This window comes from Tachypleus tridentatus, chromosome 2 (genome assembly GCF_004210375.1).
Source record: "Tachypleus tridentatus isolate NWPU-2018 chromosome 2, ASM421037v1, whole genome shotgun sequence".
NCBI lineage: Eukaryota > Metazoa > Arthropoda > Merostomata > Xiphosura > Limulidae > Tachypleus > Tachypleus tridentatus.
This window is the reverse complement of record NC_134826.1, coordinates 79,874,037-79,897,846: the sequence shown is the minus strand read 5'-3', so window position 1 is coordinate 79,897,846 and position 23,810 is coordinate 79,874,037. Positions and strand designations below refer to the sequence as shown.

At 29.8% G+C, this 23,810-nt stretch overlaps 1 protein-coding gene across 7 annotated transcripts in view; it reads left to right on the top strand.

The window, feature by feature from the left end:
- Positions 1-23,810, top strand: part of ATP7 (copper-transporting ATPase 1) — a 133,447-nt gene that overhangs the window by 69,337 nt on the left and 40,300 nt on the right. For all 7 annotated transcript variants that reach the window (XM_076488765.1, XM_076488769.1, XM_076488767.1 and 4 more), the window contains 4 exons: positions 6,297-6,465; positions 10,743-10,976; positions 11,469-11,609; positions 16,120-16,353. In XM_076488765.1, the coding sequence (XP_076344880.1) occupies positions 6,297-6,465; positions 10,743-10,976; positions 11,469-11,609; positions 16,120-16,353 (778 nt within the window). The remainder of the gene's footprint in view (positions 1-6,296; positions 6,466-10,742; positions 10,977-11,468; positions 11,610-16,119; positions 16,354-23,810) is intronic.

Here is a 23,810-nt window from a genome sequence, read left to right as displayed (position 1 = left end):
AGATTCAAATTCAGATTCTGGATGACTTTGAAGCTTTTTTTATAATAGCGAAGTAGAGCACTGTCACAATTTGGGGTTAATATCTCTGTGAAAGTACTAAATTTCATAGGTACATTAAGATTGATAATCCTTATCACATAACAGATAATGATCCAAATCATTGATTATTCTGGATATGAGAAGGATTTTCCAAATTTTGGAATTGAACTTTGATGTTATCCAATATAAATGTATGGAATCTGGAAAAGAAGCTGTTGATTGATGATATAAAATCACTCTGATAGTTCATGTTCTTCATTGTGTTAATCTGACAAATGATTACTGAAATGTGTTGTGATTTCAGCCCGCTTAATTTCAACATTTTGTATTGCAGTTTTAATTTCAGAAGGAATTTATTTTCCTTTAGAAAAATTATTGAACTTTAGTCAATTTTTTATTTTGTGTCGTAATGAGTTTTTTAGATGTGTGTACTGTTTTATTCACTGTTTTGAACTTTCAGGTTGATTTTGAAATTTGTTTTAATGTAACTTGCCACTTAGTTCAAACTTTTTATTTGATTATCCTGTTTGTTTTTTTATTTGTCATATCACCTGATTTGATTTGTAGAAAAAACATTAAAGGTGTAGCTGAATTTTCTGGTACGAAAATTTATGACATCATATACTTGAACAAATTTGTTGTTATAGAATTTACTCAATTAATTTATAAGGTACTCTGAAAGCAGTTTTTAGACAATAACACTAAAATAATGAAGTCTCATTCTGTTTTTGTGTTTTTAACATTATTGTTAGCATCCTTCTGGTGTTAAATGTTGACCTTCATCTTAAATATAATAATAATTTTAGCTTTATTTCAACTATTTCAAATTCATGAACATTATATAATGAATCTTTGTCATTTTTTAACATTTATTTAATGTTATTTGCAAAGAAAAATGAAAAGTTAACTGTGATTTCTTTCCAACTTTGAGGACGTTTGCCTCAAACACCCTATTTGTCAATTTTTTTATGATTTTTGTGTATATTTAGATGCATAAATTTAAATTTGGTATGATACTATCATCACTTGAGAATAATAAAAAAAGTCTTAACTTGCCTTTTACATGATTTTTCTTTCTCTATTAATGTTTCTTAGCATTATTTCTTCACTGTCACTATTTGTGATGTCACAGCATGTGACCTGAACAAGTAAAGAAGTTCAGATTTCAAAATACTTAGAGTAGCTAGCTAAATACAACTGTATAAAGCAGTAATTTGAAATTTCTCAGGATATGGGTTACCTAAAACCACTATGTAGAACAAAGGAGTATTTTGGAAAGTTTAGAACACTTCAGAACAAACCATTATCTTCCAATTTTTTCTTAGGTTATGTAAATGTCATTTGCATATGTAACAGTTTTTAATGTAAAATTATATCAGTTTTAAAGCTACAGAAATTTTCTTCTTTGACAAGCCATCAGGTAAGGTTAGTTGAGATTTGTGAGCACAATGAGTGATAACAGAAGATTATGATAATTAAAATTATTATTTATAGAATATTATTGTTAAGCATATAATATTCAAACAAATTAACTCATTGTTTATTGAAAACAAGTTATTTTCATTGCATATAAATTGACTAAACAGAAAGCTTATAGCAAATATATTGTTATCAGTTTATTTACAGCTGAAAATGACTTACTGTTCCAATCAGTGAAATGAAATATCAGAAGAATTACATTAATGAACATCAGTTAGGTTAAATCTTATTGTGTCTGATTATCTGATGAAGAATTTAAAAAGATTAGAAACTTTAAGATGAAAAGAATGTATTTTGAGGTTTTTTTTCTAAAATTGTCAAAATATAGAAAAAACAAATCAATTTTTTAAAGTCAAGTTAGGTACTGTTTAGTAACTTTATCCTGAGATTCTTGCATTTTGTTTAAGTATACCTGCTGTGAGAAGAAACACATCTGAGGATATGTGTGACATCCCTACAGTCCATAAAGTGTTGAAGTTTAAACTGTTGAAGACTTGCATACTGTAACATAATTGTCATCAGAACACATTATTCTAATTATGCACACATTCATAATTCTTTACTTAGTTAAAGAAAATCTTTCATCAAAAAAGTTTTTATGGTCATAATATTGTACCTATAAAATGTAATTTAAGAGTGACAAAAATATTTTGGTTTTTTTAATAGTAAAACATTAAAATTAAACTGATTTGAAGCACTGTAGTGTAGCTGAAATAAAACAATAGAAACTGAATTGTATAAGGAATAAAATATAACTAATAAGGTAACTTTCAGGAGAGCATGAGAGTTGGGTGGGAAACAAAGGTGAAATCATTTTACAACAGAAATAGAGAGTTGTTAGGGCTTGAGTTGAGGGAGGAACAAGCCAGAGTGTCATTCCTGTTGTCAGAAATTGTCATGAAAACACTCCTTTTGTTAGACATTTGTATGAAAATGTTCCTGTTGTAGAGTGTCCAAGGACATACATAAATTTAAGATACATTATAACAACTTTACCAGTTCATATCATTTATGTAGGTTGGGAGTTCTTAACTTCTGGTTTATGTGACCAGGGCTTCAGGGGGTCTGTGACCCAGGTAAAAAAATTGATTTGTTCTTCCATTATTTTGTGTGTGTGTGTGTGCATTTTTCTGGGGAGGAGGTCCATAGCTTTCATTATCGGCCTGCTTTTTTACATATTCTTCTACGTTTGAATTATTTTATTGTGTCAACATACACTGTGAAATCATCAAATAATTGAAATAAAAGTCTGGTGAATTCCAGAAAAAAATCAAATCATTTGCAAAGAGGTTAACCATTGACATATAGGAAAAATTGCTCCCAGAGGATGTTAGAAGAAAGTAACTGTTATATATATGGAAAACATGGGCATTACAATAAAGGCAGATTATGAAACCATAATGAGTTTCAGAGCTCAAACAGATCCAAGAAACAACAAAGAACTAACCAGACACTGGAAAACTAAAATTAGGTAAACATTAGGGACAAAGTTTTGTTGAGAATGTTCCATCTGCCACAGTTGAGATAAGGAATTCATTATTTGAAGAAACCATTTTAAAAGTCAGTGAATTAATTGATGGAGAGCTTTGCAGTATTTTGATTATACTGGTTTGATGGTGACCACTGTTAAATCCAATTTGATAGTGAAAAGTCAAATTGTGTACAGAAAATGGTTTGATCCTAATGATGTGTTTATACAGTTTCTTCAAGGAGAAAATTAGAAGTCAGTGTAATGATGGAAAGCTACTTTATGTGTGGGTAATTGACATAGAGGAAGAACAAATATTTTAAAAGACTATGCAAAAATTTAGATGCAATATTATATTAGCTTTAAAGAATTTAATTGTCTATGACCAGAAACTTTCTGCACAGTACATGACAGTTACACTACGAGAGGTTGAACAAGGATGCAAGTACAAGATAATAAAAAATGCCAACCTTAAAAGTGCAGCAAAGCAGAATTCACTAAGAAAGGTAGTTATCTACTTTGGTCCATCTTTAGAAGTTTGTTAGCAAGATAATGGTAGATGGTTAGCTTCAGAGAAGACATTTCAAATTTTAGGTGAAATTGCTACAGATCCAAAAGTTCCCATTAATGCTGCATCTAGAGTGTCTCCAGAGATGTGAGCCACTAGTGAATTCCATCAACTAATTACTTGAAGAGAACTTCTCCAGTGATAAAATAAAAACAATTGTTGGTAATGGACAAGAGGCCTTAAGTTTCAGAAACAAAAACAACCAAAGATATTTGATTACTGGATAGTTAAGGAATAGTAAATGACCAAAGAAAATACTTTGCTTTGTTTACATAATCAACACTCTGATTATACTTTAATATATACACTGCTGGTCAAACTCTGAAGGTCAATAAACATAAAAATATGCATTTTGCATTGTTAGGCTCAACCACTCACTTATCTGAGGAGAGTTTTGAAAGATGAAAATAAGAAAAGAGAAAATAAAAATAAACTTTTTTAGCATTTAATAGGGAAATTAGCCTAAATACTAGCTGGTCAAAAGCTTAAGACCATACTGAAACGAAGCATTAATCGGTAAATACGTAACAAAATTTAGTCATTTGTGTTCAAGCATTAGCGTTGCCAACATCTCCTACTGAGATCTCCTGTGTTACGTTGGGTAAAAATGTGGCAAAGGCTATACATTTGACAGAGTTTGAACATGGCAGAATTGTCGAGGTGCAAAAACAAGGTCTCTCTCTCGAAAGTGCCATTGCTGGTGAGATTGGACTAGTAAAACTGCTGTTGCAAATTTTTTAAAAGACCCTGAGGGATATGGAACGAGAATGCCAATTGGTTGGCCCAAGAAAATTTCACCGGCATTGAGTAGAAGGATTCGACGGGTTGTCCGGTAAGACACCAGTGGATCGTTGAACCAAATTAAGGCCCTTACAGATGCAGAATACAGATCAATAAACATAAGATGGCATCTACAAGAGAAAGACTTTAAAAATTGTAAACATCTTCAAAGGCCATGCCTCCTTCCACACCACGAAACAGCTCAGTTAAACTTTGCTGAGAAACACCAAGCATGGGACGTAGAAAAGTGGAAGAAAGTTTTGTTCTCTTATGAGAAAAAATTTAACCTGGATGGTCCATATGACTTTCAATGTTACTGGCACAATAAGGATATCCCACCGGGAGACATTTTCTACATGACACAGTAGAGGAGGTTCCATCATGATCTTGGGGTGCTTTCTCCTTCCATGGAATGATAGAGCTTCAGGTTATGCAGGGGTGTCAAATTGCAGCTTGCTACATTGGCATGTTGGAGAGAGCATTTTTTATTGACTCAAGGCCCTTGCTTGTGAGGAAATGACTGGATATTTCAGCAGGACAATGCTGCAATTCACAATGCCCACAGGACAAAGGACTTTTTCATGGCAAATGACATGATTCTTTTGGACCATCCAACGTGTTTCCCCGAACTGAACCCTATTGAAAATGTTTGGGTGTGGATGGCAAGGGAAGTCTATAGAAATGGACTTCAATTCAAAACAGTGCATGATCTTTGTGAAGCCATCTTCACCACTTGGAATAACATTCCAGCCAGCCTTCTGAAAATGCTTATATCAACCATGCCAAAGTGAATGTTTGCAGTTATTTGCAATGACGACAGTGCAATTCACTACTGAGACCTCTTGTTGGGTATTTCCTTTCCTGTTTAGGACTTTTTTTTTGGTATGGTCTTAAACTTTTGACTGACTAGTATTTAGGCTAATTTCATAGTGTTCACATTTTCCTTATTAAATGCTAAAAAAGTTTTTTTTTATGTTCTCTTTTCTTATTTTCATCTTTTGAAGCTCTGCTCAAATTAGTGGTTGAGTCTAACAATGCAAAATGCATATTTTTTCGTTATGCACATTAACCTTAAGATTTTGGCCTACAGTGTACATTACAGTAATTAAAATGTCTATTGCTGTTGTCAGTTGGAAAGATTTAATTTTATATTAATTATGGCAACTTAAATTTATATCCATTGTAATAGAATTGTTCGAGGGACTTTATAATCCAGGGAAAGGACAAAATGTTGTAGGCTAAGGTGTTTTTTTTGCTTTTTTTTACATATTGGAAATTTGCCAAAGGAAGTATTAACATCATGTTATGTGCATGTAGCTTGATGTTTAAAATTTTCTTGAGTGTTTATAAAATTAGTTGAAAGTAAATATTTGAAATTTTAGATAAGAGTAGGTTGGTAATTGATTCTTGAGACTGCTACAATTATTATTTCATTGCTGATTCATTAAATTGTTGTTTTTTAAATTTTGATTTTGTATTTTAATGAAGTAGTAGAGATCCAATGAAGGTAGGACATAAGTGACTGTTTGTGAGATTAAGTATATTGTTAGTCATGTGGAATTTGTACAGTGCATAGAACTTTAAATTTAAGAAATAAATAAATTTTAATTAAGTTATCTAAATTAACTTCTAGTAGATTCATGCATTTTTAAGCCATTGGTTGAACATTTTTAGTTACGATTATATTTGTTTATACAGAATATATTTGGAAAGTTGTTTTTCTTAGAAAAGTAAATAATTTTTGAATATTATTTCACTAGGAGACATCATATTCATACATTTTCTAATATTTCATTGTAGTAAACAAAATTACCAGTTCTCAATATCTTTTGAGAACAGAAAAATTAAAATTTGCCTTTTATTAATTTTCTAATTTTGAATAAGATGATTCCAAAAATAATATTTAATTTTATATATTATGTTCATCAGCTGAAAATAATATTCTGAAATACTTTAATATAGGTGGAGAAATTCTTTCTTGTTTTCTCTTGTCTTTGGCCTCCCTTCTATGGCAGTTATGATGTATTTTATGGGAATACGTATGTCAACTGGAAAACATGACATATGCTGTCTTATACCAGGGCTGTCAACAGAAAATCTGTTTCTATGGATTCTAGCCACCCCTGTTCAGGTATAAACTTTATATTGTTTTACAAACTTCTTTCTTTGCTAAAAGACAGTAATACATTTTATGTAAAAGATTATTAAATATTGATAGTACACTACTGTGTTACATGTATATATATTATTTTACTTACAATTATGGGGCAGGCATGACCCAGTGGTTACTTGCCAGTCTGTTAATCTCTGGATCCATTGTTTGTGTATCACTACTGCAGAAAAAAAAAGTATGCTTAGCACTTTAAGCTATGAATGGATTGTAAAACTAATGTTAAGTCCTATTTTTTGATCTGATAAGAGTAGCCCAAGAATTATCAGCAAATGGTTTTGCCAGCTGCTTACCCTCTAGTCTAACTAGATTCAAATTAGGGAAAACTGTTAAAATTAGTGGCTACTGGTTGTTTTTTAAGTATATTAAATATTTTCCATATTATCCTGTATTTCAGATTTCAGCAGTACACTTGAGTTCTAAGAATGTAAAATAGAAACAATTTACAAATTATTAGTTACAATGTATTAAAAAGTAGACAGTGCATGCAAAATTCAAGAGAAGTACTTTAATATCTTGGTTTTATTTAGTGATAGTTTATTAAGTTAATTGTTTGGATGTAGAATTGTATGTGGACTTTTCTGTGTATTGAAACACTTTTATTTGCAAGCTTTCAGTTTGTACTACCAGAGCCTTCATCACGTAGTAACGTATACTGTTACCAAATGAAACTCGTAACTAAAAGTATAATTGTACCTGTTAATTATCTACATTGTGAGACTTAAGTAACTGTTAATTGCTTGAATATTAATATTACCTTTAATCATTTCTTAATGCTCAATTTTATATTACAACACTTAGTTAAAATAATCTCATTCAAGATATATATTTTACTAAATTTTTAAAACCTAATTATTTATTCTTTTTTACTTAAATGAGTAATTAAACGTGTGTGTATGTGTTAAGTGTACATTGTTCTTGAGTTGAACTTTCAACTTCATTGACATTTAATGAAATATTTAATACTGTTATGTACAATAAGTTAATTTATTATTACAAAAATAGCCTAGCCAAAATGCAGTAATTAATCAAATAAATGCTCAAAAGAATGACGTTTACACTTGAAACATCTATACTCAGCTTTATGCTTTATAGTTTGTCTTTATTTTGGAAAAGTCAACTCTTTCCCTTTTCAAATTCAGAGAATCTTAATTTATTGCATCCACCAGCTTATATTTGTGGTTATTTCTCACTACTTTTGAAAACTATAAGGTTAACAAAAGAAGTTCACTGCAACTGAACCTAGCTGTTACCTGTATTATCACTTTACACTTGTAAGAGAACTCATCTGATATATTCTAAGTTTCGTTTTGGTAAATAGCATGGAACTTGATGAATACCAAATCAACAAAATGAAACTGGTTTTATTCTAATTTGAAGTTTTCTACTTTTTCATTACCCATTGGAAGATTTATGAGATCACAGTCCAGTACTACACCAAAATAAATTTTATTTCTTGTTGTTGGTATTAACCTTAATTGAACATAATGTGTCTGATTGAGTTAAAAACTTTTAAAACAGTGGATTTTGAGTAAACTTAGTCTAGTAATCCACTGTTCAAATCAATATAATTTTTTGTACATGCCAGTGTAAATTTAAATGGTATTTTGTTTCATAATACAAAGGAGAAGTATGCTATATTTTGAACTCTGTGTTGCATGTGGTGTTTTATATGGAGATTCTGTTGTAATGTTATCTAAGGTATAACAACAACAACATACTGTTTCAGGGTTATGGAAACTGTATCACTTCAAGGAACACAAGTTCTTTTACTCAGAATTAGGTGGACTTGTAATAGGTAAAAATTACAAAAAGATTCATTGTAGTATGCAAGTCTTGGAAGACCATGTATCACTGTTGCAAGAACAAGTACAATGAAGTGTTAATTTTTATCTTATGTTGTGCTGTATATTGATTTGTTTCTTCAGGAATAAAATGTAGGAAATTGACAAGAAAAATATTTTAAAAAGTATGTCTTCCTAGCTGAATGCAATAACAGTTGGACTATCAATTTTTATGGCAAAGAATGGTTTCTTATTAATGGTTGAAGTGCCACATTTTGTTTAACAGTTTTTGTTGGTGGTGTTTTTAAAAAGATTGTATTAATACAATCGGTATGTTATAACATAGAAAATAATAAATGTTCAGAAAAAACTTAGTGTTAGAATAATTGATTGCATGGTTTTTAACAACACTTGCTACAGTGTAGAAGCTGTTTTTAAGATTATTGTAAACATCACGGTAGTATTGTATTTTGTGTAGTATAGATAAATATATGTTGAATGGAATAAACTTTCCCTGAAAGCATATAGTATTAAAACTAATTTTAAAGATCATATTAATTCAACAAATAAGGCAAATAATAATACGTTACAGAACGATAAAAATAGTAATAAAGAAAGAGAATTTGACTAATGAAATGATTTGACATACACATGAACCATTAAATTAATAAATATTCAGTTATTCCATCTTCTGGTTTTGATACAATTTTTTTTCTCTGACAGACATTAATTGGTGGTGTTTAAGTCAAATATAGAATAAGTCATCTGCTATATGTAGCCTTTCTTGTAAAGTGCTACAAAATATAAAAAATAATGAAAAGTCAGTAATTTTGTAATGGTTAATGTGAAGTATCTGACTGGAAAATCTGATTGTTTTGGAAATGGTAATGACATGTCCCTAACAGTGCAAGTGGAAATAAGAAATGTTTATGAGATGTTAAACCCAGCTCTTGGCAAAGAAGCTGCTCCTGCCAAGGTTATTATGGTTAGCATTAAAAAAGTTGATGTATCCCCATGTTACTCAGCAAACTTTGCTCTATTATGTGACCAACAAACAAATTGGCAAATTAAAGCTATTTTAGCTTTTATTACACTATTTTCAAGGAATGTGGGATTGGCAGTAGTGCACAAAATAACAATTATTTTTTTGTGTTTTGTAAGTAAATCATATTGTTATTTCACTAATGGTATTTTCTTTAACAGTAATGATTGAAACATATAATACTATATTTATTAAATAATTTTTATGAGAATTATTTTTCATTGCTTGTGCAGTATATAGATTTAGGACTAATCTCAATATTCCAAAGTGGCTAACATATTGAGATAATACTGGGATTATAGCCAAAAGTGCTGCTAACAGAGGTGGTGTATACAAATGATGGATTATTGCATTTTTTGTTTTTATAAGTATTCAGTACAAAGTACTGAATAAACAATATTCATTACTGGATTACCTTTCAAGTTTATTTTTCTATAGATAACTTGCTTTGATCAAAAGTTAATGGTATGTGTTTGAAAAATTTACATTGTTTTATTCTGTGCTCAAATACATTGTTATTTCATCTATTATTTAATATCATTTCAATGATTTTGACAGTTTTTGCTCTTAGGTTGAATGAAGAGTGGGTTGCTTAGTACTCAACTAAAATAAAAATATATAATAATTTAGTCATATAATTCAGCTCCTAGAATGATTGAGTTTTTGAAGAGTAGTTTTAGATCTAATTATAGCTTTTGACTTGGGAGGTTAAATCCTTTAAATTTATCTATTTGACCATGCTTAAAGTGTCATAGATTAATTTACTTTAATCCTGCCTCAAAAAATTTCAATTTGAGGTAGGCTGGTAGAGATCCTGATGAATAATAAAATGAAGTCGAGTATATGTGCACGCAATGGTTGGTATTGATGTTGCATAAAAATATAAATACCAAAAAAGGAAAAAAGGTTTTGTAGATTAATGTATTTTGATTCTGCCAAAAAGAATTTCAAGTTTCACAGCTATTGAGGGTTTCTTTGTGTTTCACTTACTATTTTGAGGCTTTTTCTGACATGTAAAAACCTTGAAAGCATTCAACATCTTTATATCAATAGTCAATATAAAAATATTGTTAGTACTATAACATCAATGCTAAAACCTCAAAATTATTTTAACAGCAGTGTAAAAACCTTGATAATATATTAACATCAGTGTAAAAAAATTTCATTGTATTTTAATATCTTTATATCAATGTAAGAACTTAAGATGAATAGTCAAGAAAGGTATTTTTAAGTGGTAATAACAAATGCACAAATTTTGTGACTCAAACTTAACACAGTTCTGTACAATATCTAAGATAGAAAAGCAATTAAACTTTTTCAACATAAACATTTAGATTCATATTTATGTTAGTTTTTGTGATATCTGGTTTTTAGTTTTGAAAATGACTTTTTTTTTTTTTTTACTCTAACAGTTCATAGGAGGACGATATTTTTATGTTCATGCCATGAAAGCCATAAAACACAGAATGGCAAACATGGATGTACTTATTATGCTGGCCACAAATATTGCCTACTTCTATAGTGTAGCAGTTCTGATTTACTTCATGATAGATGGAGCTGATCACAGTCCAAAAACATTTTTTGAGACTCCACCAATGCTTTTGGTGTTTATTTCACTTGGCCGATGGTTGGAACACATAGCAAAAGTATGTGATACTAGAAATGTTGAAACATAAACAGAAAAACTGTCCATTAAAGAAATATGTTTTTTACTTTACAGTCATAAAATGGTTAATTTTTTGCTTTAGATCATTAGTCTGAATCTAGTTTTTTCAGAATGGTATTGGAAAAAGCTAATTTTTTTAATAACTGTTTTTGTTATTCTTAGAATTATTAAAAATATGTTTTAGAATTCTAGACAAGTTCAAATCGTAGAGATAAATAGAATTAAATTTGTTTGTAATGTAACCATAGATACAAAATCTTGTCTTAAAATGTTGAATTTAAACATTATTTGGTAATTGAATAGGAACATAATTAGAATACTCCTAAGTTACGACTGACTGTCTGATGTACAACATTATTTGGGGAAAATCTAACTTTTTATTCACTATTAATACATTTAAAACTTAACAAAAAATTCAAATCTTTTTTTTCCTTAAATTGTGTTAAACTACTCTTTATAATTTTATCATTAGGGTAAGACTTCTGAGGCTCTAGCAAAACTGATTTCTCTACAAGCAACAGAAGCTACACTTGTGGATTTAGACTCTGATTGTCAGATTATATCTGAAAAACAAATTGATGTAGAACTTGTTCAACGTGGAGATATTTTAAAGGTTAGAAACTTTCATAAAACTTTGTCAAACAGTCCATTAACAATTGTATTTAAATGTAGATGCAGAACATAACTTTTATTTTAATTACCTTATTTTGGTGGATGTTGAGGTGTATATCAGGAATATAAAAAAAATATTTACTGAGTATCCTCACTTGGCAGATCTTGCATTGTGACTTCTTAAAATATTTATGTTGATGTTTTAATTATTAGTTAATTTTATTGATGGAAATATGATTTACAAAACTGCCAGTGGTTTTGTTAATCTTTTAATGGATTTGTCAGTCTTCATTAAACACTTCAATTTAAAACAGAAATGCTTTGTTCATCTAACTCTACAAGATCAGGTTTAAAGATGAACTTTGTTTCATAATGTAGGATGTTTCATGCATTTAAGTTTATAGGTTTTTTCCAAAACATTAAATTAGGTGGTTGTTTTCTGCTTAAATTATAAAAAAAAAAAAAAATTGAAAAAGAAATAACAGAGTTTTAACCTGGGTGTTATAAGTAATGAATTGTTGTAATTTATTATAGGGGTAATTTTGATGTTAATTTAACATGGCTCCTGACTCTCTCTCTTTTTCTTAAGGCAGTTACATCAAGCACAGATTTTACTCATGTTTCTCCCAAACAAAGTAACATATGTATATATTCTTTACTAAAGTATTGAAAACTTGTATTAATTTTGAAAATATATTGCATTGTTTTGTAAATGAAAATGATGCATTACTGGTATTTCAGCAAGAAGAAAAACACCTGTATATACTGTTAGTCCCCCAGTGGGACAGTAGTAAGTTGCTAGGCTTACAATAATAAAACCTGGGGTTTGATTCCCATGGTGGACACATCAGATAGCCCAACTTGACTTTGCCTTAAAACAAACAATATTTTTCCCACTTTGTAAGAGTAACAATGAAGTGAGTTAGTGGACATAATGAATGTATAATGTTTTATAGTTTGCTTAATGTTGAAATAAAATATTGCAGTATTTTGTTACTATGAAGGCCATTAAAATGAGCCTTGGTTGGAAGAAGTTATGGATGTACAGTGTACTTTTGGTGTTTATAAAAGTTCCTGTTCCTTAAAGTTAGTAGGCTTATTGTTTTGGTTAAGTAAGTCACTTCGTGGAAGGCACTGTTAATACAGTATCTTGATACAATAAAGTATCTTTTATGCAAATGTACACAAACAAATGCTGAATGTAAAACTTACTGACATTTTTTTTTATTATAATGCCGTTGTTTAAAGATATTTTACAGAGATATTTAAAGATATTTTAAAGAGAGAGAGATAGAGATAGATAGATATATCTACCTACCTGTTAGTGGTAGAGACTAACCATGGAAGTGTCTGGCCATACAAATTAACGTTTCCCCTATCTAAACATTAACCATCATCCTTGCCATCAGTATAAGTTAGAAGGGTATCCATGTTGTTAATGGATGATAGGTTAATGCAATACACTATTTTGTTCTTGAATGCCTATAGCCAGGAAGTCCTGATATGGCTCCTGTGGGTCAAAGATAACTAAGATCAACTGGATGTACTCAATAAGTGTTGTGAACATTATGTCCACTACTGCTTTTAATAACATAGGGTAACCCTTGTTACTGTCACTAAAAAAAATCCATAAAAAACAAAGCTTCCAAACAATCACTTATTGATGACTGGATGATCAAAGTCACTGGTCTGAGAAATTCCTGTGCTATTTTTTCTGTGATTTTACATTTCTCATTCTGTTTTATCTTTTGTTTTCTGATCAAAAAGCAGGAGGGCTGATGTCTTTAGTTTTTGACATTGAGTAATTTTCATACCTTTTTTTGTAAGCCTTAGAAGGATCCCATGTTTCTTATTTTAGATCTAATACAGTAACCTGTTATCTAGCTGTGTGAAGATGATTAATGCTGATTTTTAGTTCTTCAAATCAAATAACATCTCTAAAATGTAATATAATTTTTCTCAGGCAACATTCCACATTAAACTGTCTGATTCAACTTGAAACTCAGTCAGGGAAGCCATTTTCCAGAATGACTCTTGTTTTAATACTTTTTTAAATTTTATTTTGATAAGACGTATAACTGTAAAAATGCTATTTACACTTTGGATCTGTGGATTCTATGTAATAATAATAGTCAAATTCAAAGTTCTGCTATTCAATCAGATGGAAGTAGCTGAAGGATTATCACTGTATGCTGTTGACTATCTGCCTTGAATAGTCTGTTAGTCCAAAATCAGGAACAGCTTGTAAAGATAGCCCTTTTGTAGTTTTGTACAAAAACTTCTAAACAGATTTATGAACTTCAACTTCACCTTTTGTGTTTTCAGCTTTTTGCACATTATCTTGACTGGCACTATTTTCTTTCCCAAGTGGGTTAAACTGTGTGCAAATATATGTTTTGCTGTTCTTCCTTTTGGTCTTTATTTCCCAGTTTGTTTGAATGAAGTGGAGCTAATATTGGATGTTATTACTGAATTTCATTATCGATCTACTTCTCTGTGACTGTTTTTTTGACAAGTCTTTTGAGAAAGTAGGATAATAAGAGAAACTAACTTTTACTTTTTACCAAACACCCTTCAAACCAGTCCTTCATTTCTTTCATCACTGATGGTGAGAAATCAGGTGCCACCATGATTTCTGCCAATTTTTTCTATAAATCTGTTATCCCTCAAAGAAACCCTTGTTAGAATGGTGATAAGAAATCAGGTGATACTGTGGTTTCTGCTATGGTTTGCTATGATTCTGTCACCCTTAAAGAAACCCTTGTTTGGATGGTGGTACAAAATAGGTGACACTGTGGTTTCTGCCATGGTTTGCCGTGATTCTGTCATCCCTCAAAGTGTTCATGGTGAAGTTGTATGTAATCTTCACTTGCTCAGGATCACATTAAAACTAAAAAGTACTATCTTTATATTATTAATACAGACTTTCATTTCAGACCATGAAATCACTTCAAATATATGTAAAAAGTATACCATACTGAGTGCTATAGCAACTGCGCAAAAGTGAGCTGTGAGTGATAGTGATTAAAATGCAACTTGGCTAACACATTGGCAAATCACTCCTTTGTAAGAGAACTTTATGTTCAGCTTTACTAGAACAATTTCTCCTCTATGACAAAATCTGGATAACCAGTTGTTTATCTGGCTTCAAATATTCCACAAGTTATGTGAGTAATGAATGAATTAGGGTGAGTCGATTCTTCTAACAGGTCAATAATGTTATTCCAGATGTTTAAATGCAAGTTATTTGTATTCTAGATTGTTAAATGTAAGTTCTTTGTATTCAAGATGGTTAAGTGTAACTTGTTTTTAGAGTAATTGCAGCACTGACAGTAAATAAGCAATTTCATTAAATGCTTTTTTTGTTGGTAAATTTTATCTTTTGTTATTATGTTATTAGATATATTTTTCCATCATGATCTTTGATACTATTACCTTGTATAACAAATGATACAATAACTAGAGCAGTGATTCTGTTTTCAGGTCCATAATGCTAAAAATTATAATTTTGTGAACAATTTAGATGACATTTCATATATGCCGTGCTTATCTATAAATAAAAAGTATTTGTAGAGGAGTAATTTTCTTAGTATAACATTGTTTTCTTTGACAACCTCTGACAGATCTATACACCTACAAATGTGTACCACCTTCTCTCATTTTCTCTGGATTAGCCTGACTTCTTTTTGACTGTTTATGTGCAACCTCAATTGGAACTAAGGTCAAATATTGATAGATTATTAAATATTTACATATATATCATTTGAAGTTCATGATGTTAGAAAAACGTACATTCAAGAAGTCTTGATGGTACATTCCTGATGTTAGAAAACTTGTAGATTCATGTGAAGTGATAGCAGTCTAGATCATAGGCCTAGTATTATAAGTAGACCATTAATTTATTGAACAGTTGTTGTGATCACTGTAGCAAGTAATAAACCATCAAAATGTTCAGGAAACTTCTGACAATAAAATCAACATCTAAAGTTGTAAATATTGCATTACGATTTTGGAAATTTGTTTTGTGGAACAAGTAAAATTAAAACAGTAAGTATGTTACTTACCTTCCATTGTTAATGGTCATTCCAAAGATAATCAAGCCCTTTGTGTGTGAAAATGTTGGGAAAAGAATTTAGATGAATTTTAGTCCTCATGTTACTAAATAAAGAAGATGGTAAACTCCTGATATACCTTCATACTCTAACTAGAAGAAGCTCTGTATTAGCAAACAGTAACTGTAAAAGATGGTATAGTGTCATTTGGACAGGTGATCAGTTCACTTGTAAACATAAATCTTACTGTGATAATACTTACTTGCGTGTGACATTATAAATATGTTGTACCATATGAAAAAAATGTACTTTGTTAAATTTAAACATTTTTCTAGGTAAATGTGCTTAACCTTTGATTCAAATAAAAAGTATATTATGTATTTCAGTCTTGGCTCAGCATGAATTTAAGAACAGTGTTATTTATGACAACTAGTTTTTCTCATGGCCTTTGAATTTTAGGTAGTTCCTGGTGAAAAAATACCAGTTGATGGCAGAGTTACTTATGGAAATTCAATGGCAGATGAATCACTTATTACGGGAGAATCTCTACCTGTTGCCAAACGTCCAGGTTCTCAGGTTATTGGAGGTTCTATCAACCAAAATGGCATGCTACTTATCAGTGCTACCCATATAGGAAAAGACACAACATTAGCCCAGATTGTTAAACTCGTTGAAGAAGCACAGACCTCAAAGGTATTGATTGATTTTAAGTTTGTTCTTTTAACTTTTAGATACCCGGTAATGTAAGTGTATACATTGGATAAGCATAAAAGAGATGATACATTTTCTCTAATAATTTTAACCTCCAGGTCTCATCTCCAGGGATTTTTTCCTGTTCTCATATGATAACCTTTCCATCCCAGGTTTGATATTAGTACCCATATTGTGAACCCTTTTAAACAGTTCATTGCCCTTCCTAAGGTAAGAAGCTTAAAAGTGAAGACAGCACTCTAGTTGTGACTTTACTAGTGACTTACATAATGAAATTATAATTTATTTTAGGTGTATATTCTTGTAGATACAACCTAAAATCCTGTTTATCCTGTAATTAGTAACAGTACATCGCTTGGATTGCTTTAAGAGACTGAGCAACTAGAACATCAAGATCTTTAATCTTCCATAACACTGTTAAGGTTATTTCTATTAAAATTACACTCATAATTTAAGTTGATATCCCACATGTATTACTTTGCAATTATTATAAAAAAAATTCGTCTGTCATTTGCCCGACTACACAAGTAATGAAAATTCTTTTGTAAAACAACGACATCCTCTTCACAGCCAACAACTTCCAAATCTTGATATCATCAACAAACTTAAATACTTCATTGATCATTTCTTCATTTACATCACTGACATAAATCAAAAAGAAAAAAGGTCTTAACTTTGAGCACTGAGGTACCCAATTTGACAGAACTCCATTTATAACAATCCTCTGCTTTTACTATCCATCCAGTTCTCTATCTCGTCAGCCTACCTACCTCCCTTACCTACATAAATGCTTCTTTTTAACAGTATTTTTATGTGATACCTTGCCAAATGCTTTCTCAAAAATCCAGGTACACTAAGTCCATACCTGTATGCTCATCAAGCAATAACCTGTTTAAAGAATATCAGAAGATCATGAAGGTTATCCAACAAAATTTTAAACTTTGTTAAATTATTTTGCAAATCACCTTTCATTAGACTTTCAGAAACTTTTCTCACCACTGATGAGGACTAATATAACTATATTTAATAGGGCAATTTTTATCGCCTCCTTTGAAAACAGGCATAACATTAGCCAACTTCCAATTATTTGGTACCTGCTCACTATTCAATGGTAGCAAGTGGCTCACATATTCAGCCACTAACTTCCTTCAAAACCTTTGGGGAAATATTACTAGACCAAGAAGTTTTATTATTCTTTAAACTTCCCAGTTTTTCCTTTACAAGCTCAGGATTAATGTAATTATCTTGCTTTTATCTAGCAATTGTTCAGGATAAGGAATATTGTTTAAAATCATCATTACTGTAAACTGGAGTAAAAGTAAAATTTAATTATCATGAGATATGAGCCTTCCTATATCACCCCTCAAAGGCTCTACTCTAATCCTAACATTTTTTGTACCATTAATATATTTAATTGTTTTACACAGATGTATTTTTTTGTGTGTCTGTTGCACAGTTTTACTGAGTTACGTTCAAAATTTATTATCATGGTATATGAATAAAGTTTGCATCAAAACATAATTTTAATATTACATAAATTTTAACTTCTTAATGTATAAGGAAATATTTAAAACAAATCCTCAATTCCTTTGATAGGAGAATTGTGACATTTACTTTCTATGTATCCCCCTCTTTTCTTAATTGTTAACCACCCATCTGAGAAGTACGGAATTTAATGCATATTGCTCATTATGATAATGTTATTATTCAGGCATATGATATTATTTTTATAGCCTTCACCTTTGTTGGATTACAGGGCCATAAAAAAGAAAATCAGACCCCTTTTGCCATGCCCATCTGTCATATCCTTTCTTTCAAAAACTGCCAGAAGTTCTCTCTGACATTTAATTCTTAATTGCTTATAACCAATAGGAAACCAAAGTTTTAATCTATCAAACAATGTATTGTATTACTTTGTTTTCTCTATTTCTCTTCCAGTTCAAACTTTAATTCCATAGGAAATACATTGACAAGTATGGTTCTAATCATATAGTTAGAAACCCAGACAAATTATGATAGTTATAGGACACTGTGTGCTTTTTTTTTACATGTTATTCTTCTGTATTATTAGGTGCATTATTTAATTACATAAAAAATTTAGTTCAATGGTACTATTAGTATAAGAAAAGTATTGCTAAGTTTCATCAGCAGTTGAAAGCAAAAAACAATATACCCAGATATGTAAATATATTTCTTGTTTTTCATGTATATTCTTTATTTGTTATTATAAAAGCAACTAAAGTGTAAAAAATTGGGAGCTCTTCAGGTTAGATAAGAATATATTAGATAAAATAAAGAAAAATAGTAATAATAATTTTTCACAAGGTATGCCCATGGGTAAATTGTGAGAAGCTTATGCATTATCTAATTTTATGGGGTAATGTGAGCTATACATTTGCCAAGTGATTTGCAACTTGTTTGGTTGGATTATTAATTAGCTACAGTTCAGTGGACAATAAAATAATAAAATTTAAGTATAAACAGATGTATACTGCTATTTATAGCTATTTAGAATGAACAAATGTAATTTCATAATATAATTTGAAGTCATTTTAGAAAGAAAAAGCAATTTAGATTTATTTTGTATATTTTATAATGTTTAACAAATAAAACCCCCTAGTGATGCAGTGGTATGTCTCTAGACTTGTACCTCTAGAAACCTGGATTTCGATACTTATGGTGGATATAGCATAAATATCCTTTGCATAGCATTTTGCTTAATAATAAACAAACAAAGAGATACGAAGTATAAACAAAGATCAATTTCACATAAAGTTAGGGCAGAGAAAATAGCACATAAAATATAGTTTTTACTGGGAAAAGTTTGAAATTTATTTAGGAAGTTATGGAGATTACACAAATGAAATTTTGTAGTCTTGAGATGAAGAAAATTATTTTGATCTTAACATGAAAATCATTTTGCATTTGCATTTATGGCAATCAGTACTTTGACTTTACAGAAAAACAGTGAAAATGCTTCATTAAAAAATGACTTTTTTGTCTACAAAAGACTTGATTCTTATTGAAAGCTTGCAAAATTCTGTGAAGATGCACAAAATGTATTGGAAGTTATAGTATGGAAATTATGAAGGTCAATTTGGAGTCATGAACCAAGGGACAAAATAGTTTGGTGGTTTTGATTGGCAGAAACTGTAAATAAGTATTGAATTTGATTAGCAATTACCAAATATTGTTTAGCATCTTTTTAACATTCATCATTTTAACACATTTTGGCAACTAGATCTAGCACTAAAATTGTTAACTCTTTGTAATGACATCCTCTAATGTAAAAGAGCTATATAATATGTTGATATTTTAATAACAATTTTATTCAACTTAAAACACTAATATTTAATCATACCAGACATGGCATTTCATGGTCAAAGTTAGTTCCCTGTTTATAAAGTTAAACTTCAAAACTGCAAGAAATGTCAAACACATCAGCTGTCACAAAATAATAAAACAATTAATTAACCAGAGAAAAAAGTAACTTTAAGATTATATAGTCAAAAGGTGTTGTCTCAAATTATTTCACAAATTAATGTAGTTTATTTCTTTTTTGGTGAAACCTTATGACTCTTCACAACATTGGCTTTTTGGAGAAGTAAATATTTAGTTAAATTTTAACAGTAATTACCCCTCTCACAACAGGTATCCATTTCTATGCATGTCACAAGATTTAGTGAGTTACATTCAAAATTTAATTGAACTGTATTTTCTTTGTTCATGTTTTACCAATTTGTGTAGTAAATGTTAATAATCCATATTTTAATTGAAAACAAGTTTTAATTCTTAATTTAATAAAGCAATATTAGAAAAGATTGGTTATTTTCCTAGAAAATGTAGCATTTTTTATCTCTGGGCATATTCTCCTCTAATTTATTCATCATCTCTCTAAAAAAGGATGAAATTTAATGTAAATTAATTATTATAATGTTTTCGTTGCTCAGGTAAAGCATAATTTTCATAAACTTCAATCTTGTTTGGTTACGTAGCCATCAAATAGAAAATCAGACCTTTCTTGCCACATTCACCTGTCACATCCTGTCTTTCAGCATTTGTAAATAATTCTTTCTTACAGTGAAGGCTATATTATTTTTAACCAATAGAAAGCCAAGATTTTCATCTGTCAAATCATGTATCATATTATGTTGTTTTCTGTACAGAAAAATGTTAATTTTTCTTTTGGTACAAGCTTCATTCCCATGGGAATTGCATCAGTTAGCTTGGATGAATTTGTAATGACTCTTGTTGCATAGTTAGAAAGTTAGAAAAGTTGTGATAGCTACAGGACGTCATCTGTTTTTTGTACGTTATTACTCTGTGTTCTTTGGTACATTATTTTATTAAATACAGATTATTAAGTGCACTTCTACCATTAGTAAAAACAAGTGAGGTTAAATGCTGACAGGAGTAAAAAAGAAAGGCCCTGGCAACTATCTTATTTCTTGTTTTTCATGTATATTCTTTATTTATTATTATAAAAGTGACTAAAATGTAAAATTAGGAACCTCTTTTTATTAAGTAAGGATAGATTAGGTTAAGCAGATAATATTAATTTTCACGAGGAGCATGTGAACAGCTTGAAAGTAGCTAGTAGGTAATATAATTCAATAGCATAACATGATCTGTATGTTCCTCAAGTAATATACAATTTATTTTATAATGGCATGTGTAGTACTAATACAGGCAATAAAAACAATAAAATTTAAGTGTAAATAAATTTGTACTGTTATGAGTTTCATATTGCACTCTGCAGTCATTCTAGAAGAAAAAAATGGTAATTTTAGTTTTTACTTTTTGGTGATTATGAGGTTGGTCAAATTGCCCAACCTTATAAAGAATTAGGTTAGAGGAAATAACAGATAAAATATGAAGTTTTACTAAAAAAAATGTTTGAAATGTATTTAGGATGTTTTAGAGATTATACAAATGACATTGAGATTTATGAGATGAAGGAAAGTGTTTTTAATCTTAACAAAAATCATTTTGCACTCAGACTAATAAAAAAAGATATATTCATCAATAATCTTTCATGAAATTATTTCATTCAAAACTGTTTTTTTGTGTAAGAATGATTTGTAATGTTTACTAAAAGTCTTCCAACTTTGTAGAGATACACATACTGTATTAAAAGTTATATTATTAAAATTAAAAAATAATTAAAAGTGGTTACGTAGTTGATCCATAGGAATGAGCCTGTATTGAAAGAGTTCATAATGGGTTCAGTGTTTAATGTTCAGTGCATGTACATTGTCTGGTCTGCTTGTATATCCAAACATCATGAACAGACTACTACCAAGTGTACATCATATGTGAAAACACTATGTGCTGTTTGTTGGACATTTCTGAAAAATGAACATCACCTATGGGTGTGGCATATTAAACTGAAACATTGACACTTTCATTATGTTGTTGAAAGTCTTGAAGGCAACATACAGGAGAAAGGATGTTCATTATGTTGTTGAAAGTCTTGAAGGCAACATACAGGAGAAAGGAACAATTTTCATGTTATACTAAGTAGAGAGGAAAGTGATTTGCAACTGGGTTATTTTGATTCACAAATTACAATGGAAAACCAGATATTTTGTCTCCTCTGAACTTAATTCAACCAAATCAATGGTGAAAGTGTTAAATAATCCTTTTCAACTAGTTAGTTTGATTTTCTAATTCCACATTTGACCAATTTTCTTGTTCTTTTATAATCCTTAAAATCTCCTCTTATAACTATCAATTTAAACTTCTTAAGTTTAAAAATGATTTTCTGTAAACCTAACCTTCTATACTCTTTGTGAACCATCTTTTTGTTTTCTGTAAGGAAAATGACTGTTGATAATAATTAAAAATTTAATTTTTTCCCCTACATTTGATTATTATCTTTAATTCAGAAAATTTTTGTTACTTTGCTTCAAAATTTGATTTTTTGAAAAATTTGTAACCAAAATATTATTTTCTTATCTTCATATGCAACAAAACACCTAATTAAACAATAATCACTTGCACTCAAATGTTCCTCAGTCCTTCATCCTGTCAACCATTTCTTCATCAGAAGTTAACAATAAATCTGAAATAACATTGTTTTCTAGTAGCTGCTCCAACCAATCGATGAAGTACACTTTCATGAACAGTTTCTAAATAGTTGTTGATTTGGCTTTAACGTTTTTTTATCTGTATGCCTGAAATTAAAATTCTCCATAATGATAATTAATTGAACTGTTAATGAGGTTATCTCACTATAGAATTACTTAACTAATGTTGTTCTGCTCTTAACAAATAACAGGAAAACAGGTAGATTCAGCTTCATTGCTTTTGGCTGTGATACCCTCATATTGAACATAATGTTAACTCATATTCTACATATTAAGCCACTCTTCCTTCCTTTTTGGTATTTTATCCCTTTTAAATAACCTATAACCCCATATGTCAGAAAAATTATTGCTGTCAAAATTGCTTATTTAGCTAGTTTGTAGTTTTCCTTATTTTCTATATACCCTTTGTTTTCACCAGTACTCTAAAGTCATTTATTTTATTTATTATACTCTAGCATTACAGTAATAATAGTTCAGCCTACTATTAAAACTACTTTTGTAATTTTTTTTACACTATAGTTTTCTATAAATCTTGCTTTTTATTCATTATCCTGGCTCTCATCACCTTCGAATCCTAATTTAAATCTGTTTTTACAGTTGAGTATTTAACAGCCCCAGTAAACAAGCCAGTCTTTATTCTGTTTAAATATGAGCCATCTATTACAAAAGCTTCCTTTTCCTATTGAAAAGTTAAGAAAAAACAACCTTTACACCCAGATAAATGTAAAAAAATATATTTCTATTTGAACCAATGCTTTACCTTTACAGCTTCTTCAATGTTAATATATGTAACTGTTTGATAGTCGAGTATTTGGTGAATTATAAAAATGCTTGTAATTTTATATTTTTTATGTCATAACATGCATTTAACAATATATAAAATTTTATACTTTCATTATTATTCTAATATTATAATAGTTATAGTACTATGTAGCTATAGAAACATGACATGTATTACTAGAATAAAATATAAAAAATGAAGTAGAGAACCATCATATCATTTGTGATTATTTGAAAACACACAAACAGATATTAAAAGAGAGAATAATAAGTGGAAAGGATATAAAGCTTGCTAGCAGTGTTAAAAACAAATTATAAGACTGTGATACACCAGAGCATGCAATTGTTAAACTGAAAATAGTAATGTTTACTGTATTTGTACAATGTGTTGTATTATGAATGATGGTTTAGTTCTGTGTACTATCCATTGTCTCTGTTAATTTTATGAATTTTTTTCATTAATGTATGTAGCTTCCATATATTTTCTCTCTTTAAAATCTTTGTTGTTTGTTTTGTAATTTAGAAACTTTAAATGGGTTTGGGTTTTCAGTGTTGGGGTTCATTATTTAT